The 3,851-nt window shown below is 55.6% G+C and overlaps 1 protein-coding gene across 1 annotated transcript; it reads left to right on the top strand.

Moving 5' to 3' along the window:
• Nucleotides 1-2,678: 2,678 nt before the first annotated feature.
• On the top strand, nt 2,679-3,230 carry LOC135577749 (olfactory receptor 14J1-like; the record flags this gene model as incomplete). The annotated part of the gene is made up of 1 exon (XM_065047870.1): nt 2,679-3,230. A coding segment is annotated over one exon (552 nt), but the record flags the coding sequence as incomplete, so codon positions are not given.
• Nucleotides 3,231-3,851: the final 621 nt, after the last annotated feature.

Genomic DNA, 3,851 nt, shown 5'->3' with positions numbered 1-3,851 from the left:
AGCTCCTCTGCACACGCAGCAGGGCTGAGGGCTCTGCCTGCAGCACCGAGGGCACAGGAGCCAGGCACAGAGAGGGAAACGCAGCCTGGGGTGGGAGGATGCTGAGGGGTCACCTGGAGAAAAATCTTCAGAGATATGAAGCCTGTGGCTGCAGGACATTGCATCTGCAAATCTTGGTAGGATCTCAGAAAGCTGTCACATTGCAGAGCCTGCGAGAGATGTAAGTACAGCTCTCAGAGATTCTCTGATCAGAGGAGAGGATGTGCTGCAGAGCAGGGATTGCCTTCTGCACTGTCAGAGTGACAAGACGTGAATGCTGCGTTGTCCCCAGGGTGGCTGTGGGGTGTAAATGTAAATGTGCAGGCAGGGGTGCCCAGGGCTGTCCTGCAGAGCAGGGTCCCTGCACCCCAGGGCTGTGCCGGGCAGGGACTCTGCCGCCTGCCAGGGTCAGCGCTCAGCCTGCCCGGGAGAGCCCAGCAACACTGAGGGGAGAAGATGTGGTGGAGGAGCAAACCCTATTGGGCAAGAAAGGTGCCTCTGCTGTGGAGAGGGTGCTGTGTGGGTCAGGGTTGCTCACACATCCAGATCACCCCCAGCATTTTTCCAAGGGGATGCCTCAAGGAGAAGATGAATGCAAGGATTGCCAGACAGATAAGGAGCTTTCCTGAGCCTGTCTTTTCAGTTTCCTCTCCCAAGGGGTGGGGGGTGCAGGAAAGGATAAAATGAACATGAGCTCTCATGCTTAAACAAGTCACTGAGACTCCTGAACTGCAGCTCTGAGTGATCAGTCCATCTGCCAGAAGGCTCATGACATCCCTTCCCCACCCCTCTGCCTGTGCACAGCACCTGCAGCACCTTGGCTGGACCCGTCAGCCTTAGTCTGACCTGTCCTGTTTTCCAGCCTGCAAACAGGAAGATGCCCCCAGGCAGTGCCCTGTGAACAGGCAGGATCTGTAGGGCCAGGGGGAGGGCACAGAGGGTGGGATGGTCTGTGAGCACTGACAGGGAAGAGACATGGACAGGGAAACACCTCCCAGGGGGAGAATCTCCAGGCAGCAGGGAAATGATCAGAAATGAGAGGAAACCAAACCCGGAATGGTTATGGGAGGGAGAACAGAGAAAAGTCCCTGTGACCCCCTGCAGTGCAGATCCCTCCTGTGAGCAGCCCCCTGGCCTCCTGTCCCACCCAGCAAAGCCTCTGCCCTCAGGGCCGGGGGCTCCAAGGCATGAAGCAGCTCCTGTGCAGCCAGAGCTCCAGTTCCTCTGCAGAGCACAGGGGCTGAGAGCAGCTGCCCGGCAGTGTTGGTGTCTGGGAGGTGGCTGCACAGCTGGGGAAGGGTGACGCTGTCTGAGTGCCCGGCTGCCTCTGCCCTGGCCTCTCTCACACCCACCCTCACCGCATTTTCCTTCTCGCTCCCCTGCTCTGGGTCACTGCTGTTGGGATCTTGTTCTTGCTGTCAGGCTCTCTGGGGATAGCAGTTTCAGCTGCAGAGTCACAGCCTGATCTTGTGGGTCCTTTCCTGCAGGTGTGTCCATGGGCACACGTGTCCCAGCTTTGCTCTGACCTGTGGGCTGTGGGCAATGCAGTCTGTGGGGCTGGGGAATGAGCTGTGTGTGTCCTGGACTAAACGTTGGGTGCTGAGACCTTAGGAAAGGGTGAGACCTGTCATGGTCTGAGGTGGATCCCTCTGCTCTCAGCAGTGCCTGGTGGCTTTTCAGGGTAACATGGGAGTGTGATCAGGCTCCATCTCAGAAAGGTGCCAGCCCAGGGCAGCTGGAGCAAGACAGAGGGACAGAGCAGCTGCCCTCACTCTGCACTGACCCACAGGCATCCTCTGGACTTGCAGGACTCGCTCTGTTCTCCCTGAGTGCAGCAGAAATGCTGAGGGTTTCTGACACCCAACAACACTCCCCAGGGTGGGAGGGCAGAAGGAGCTGTAGAAACACCAAACCTCTCAAAGTCAGTTTCTCAGGCCTGGGGGTACAGATGCTGACAGTCCCTTCTGCACCAGGAGCGGTTCCAGCTGACAAAGCTGAACCCCAGGACTGGCCCCTGCCCACCCGATCACGCAGGGTCAGGCTGACTCCTCAGGAGCCCCTGGGCAGAGACCCTGCTCTTCATTGCACACTCATCAAGCACCAACGAGGGCTCAGCCAGGACGTTCTCCTGGAAAAAGAAAAGTGTCTCTTTGTGGGAGGGTCTGTGGGAAATGGGTTTGATTATTCCCAGAGAAGTCTCATCTAAACCTTCACTATATTCTCCTCCTATGACAGGTCCTCATGCCCACAGGCAGCCAATGTCCAACAGCAGCTCCATCACCCAGTTCCTCCTCCTGCCGTTCACAGACACACGGGAGCTGCAGCTCTTGCACTTCTGGCTCTTCCTGGGCATCTACCTGGCTGCCCTCCTGGGCAACGGCCTCATCATGACCACCATAGCCTGGGACCAGCACCTCCACACCCCCATGTACTTCTTCCTGCTCAACCTCGCCCTCCTCGACCTGGGCTCCATCTCCACCACTGTCCCCAAATACATGGCTAATTCTCTCTGGGATTCCAGGGTCATTTCCTATGCAGGATGTGCTGCACAGGTCTTCTCTTTTTGTTTCTTGCTTGGTTCAGAGTATTTTCTTCTCACCGTCATGTCCTACGACCGCTACGTTGCCATCTGCAAACCCCTGCACTACGGGACCCTCCTGGGCAGCAGAGCTTGTGTCCACATGGCAGCAGCTGCCTGGGCCACTGGGTTTCTCAATGCTCTGCTGCACACGGCCAATACATTTTCACTGCCCCTGTGCAAGGGCAATGCCCTGGGCCAGTTCTTCTGTGAAATCCCCCAGATCCTCAAGCTCTCCTGCTCACACTCCTACCTCAGGGAACTTGGGCTTCTTGTGGTCAGTGCCTGTTTAGGTTTTACGTGTTTTGTTTTCATAGTGGTGTCCTATGTGCAGATCTTGAGGGCCGTGCTGAGGATCCCCTCTGAGCAGGGACGGCACAAAGCCTTTTCCACCTGCCTCCCTCACCTGGCCGTGGTCTCCCTGTTCCTCAGCACTGGCGTGTTTGCCAACCTGAAGCCCCCCTCCATTTCTTCCCCATCCCTGGACATGGTGGTGTCTGTTCTGTACTCGGTGGTGCCTCCAGCAGTGAACCCCCTCATCTACAGCATGAGGAACCAGGAGCTCAAGGATGCCCTGAGGAAACTCATATCTTATTGTTTTGTAAAGCAATAAAGTGCCCATCTGGTTCTACATAGGCGTTTTAATGTAGCTAATTACAGGTCCAGTCTGTCATCTGGATTTTTTGATTTTATTAGTTGTTTTCTTATTGTGATAATGTTGTCATCCCCTTTCTAATTCACTGTTGGATTTTCTTTTATAACTGTTGGCTGTGTAAATGAGAAGCTGTGCTCTCCTTGTCTTTAAACAAAATAAAAGGCTCTTTAGTGACTTGTTTATCACTATTTTCTTCCTGCAAGCCCATTTTTAGAGCTCCAGGGATGGTTCCTGTGTTCATGAGAGGAGGGGAAAAGAGTCCATCCTGGCAGCCCTGCCAGGGAGCAGCAGCGCTTGTTCTTCCAGAGCTGTTCTGGTTCCACTCCCACACTCTCCTTCTCATCCCTGGTGTTGGTGCAAGGCCTGAGTGCTCTGGCAGCTTGGTCACCGTCCTGCTGTGTGGCAGTTCTTCTAGAACATGCCCAAGAAAGTCGCCACAGATTAAACACCATTGTACAGCTGAACAGTGTGTGTGTGCAGGGCTGGCACACAGCAGTGTCCTCTCACAGCCAGGCTCCTGCCAGAGACCTGCAGGACCAGCAGAGCAGGGGCTGGGCTGTGCCCCTGTGCACTGGACAC

The sequence above is a fragment of the Columba livia genome, unplaced genomic scaffold (genome assembly GCF_036013475.1).
Source record: "Columba livia isolate bColLiv1 breed racing homer unplaced genomic scaffold, bColLiv1.pat.W.v2 Scaffold_135, whole genome shotgun sequence".
Lineage (NCBI taxonomy): Eukaryota > Metazoa > Chordata > Aves > Columbiformes > Columbidae > Columba > Columba livia.
The sequence above is the reverse complement of the archived record's forward strand: the minus strand, read 5'-3'. Positions and strand labels throughout refer to the sequence as shown.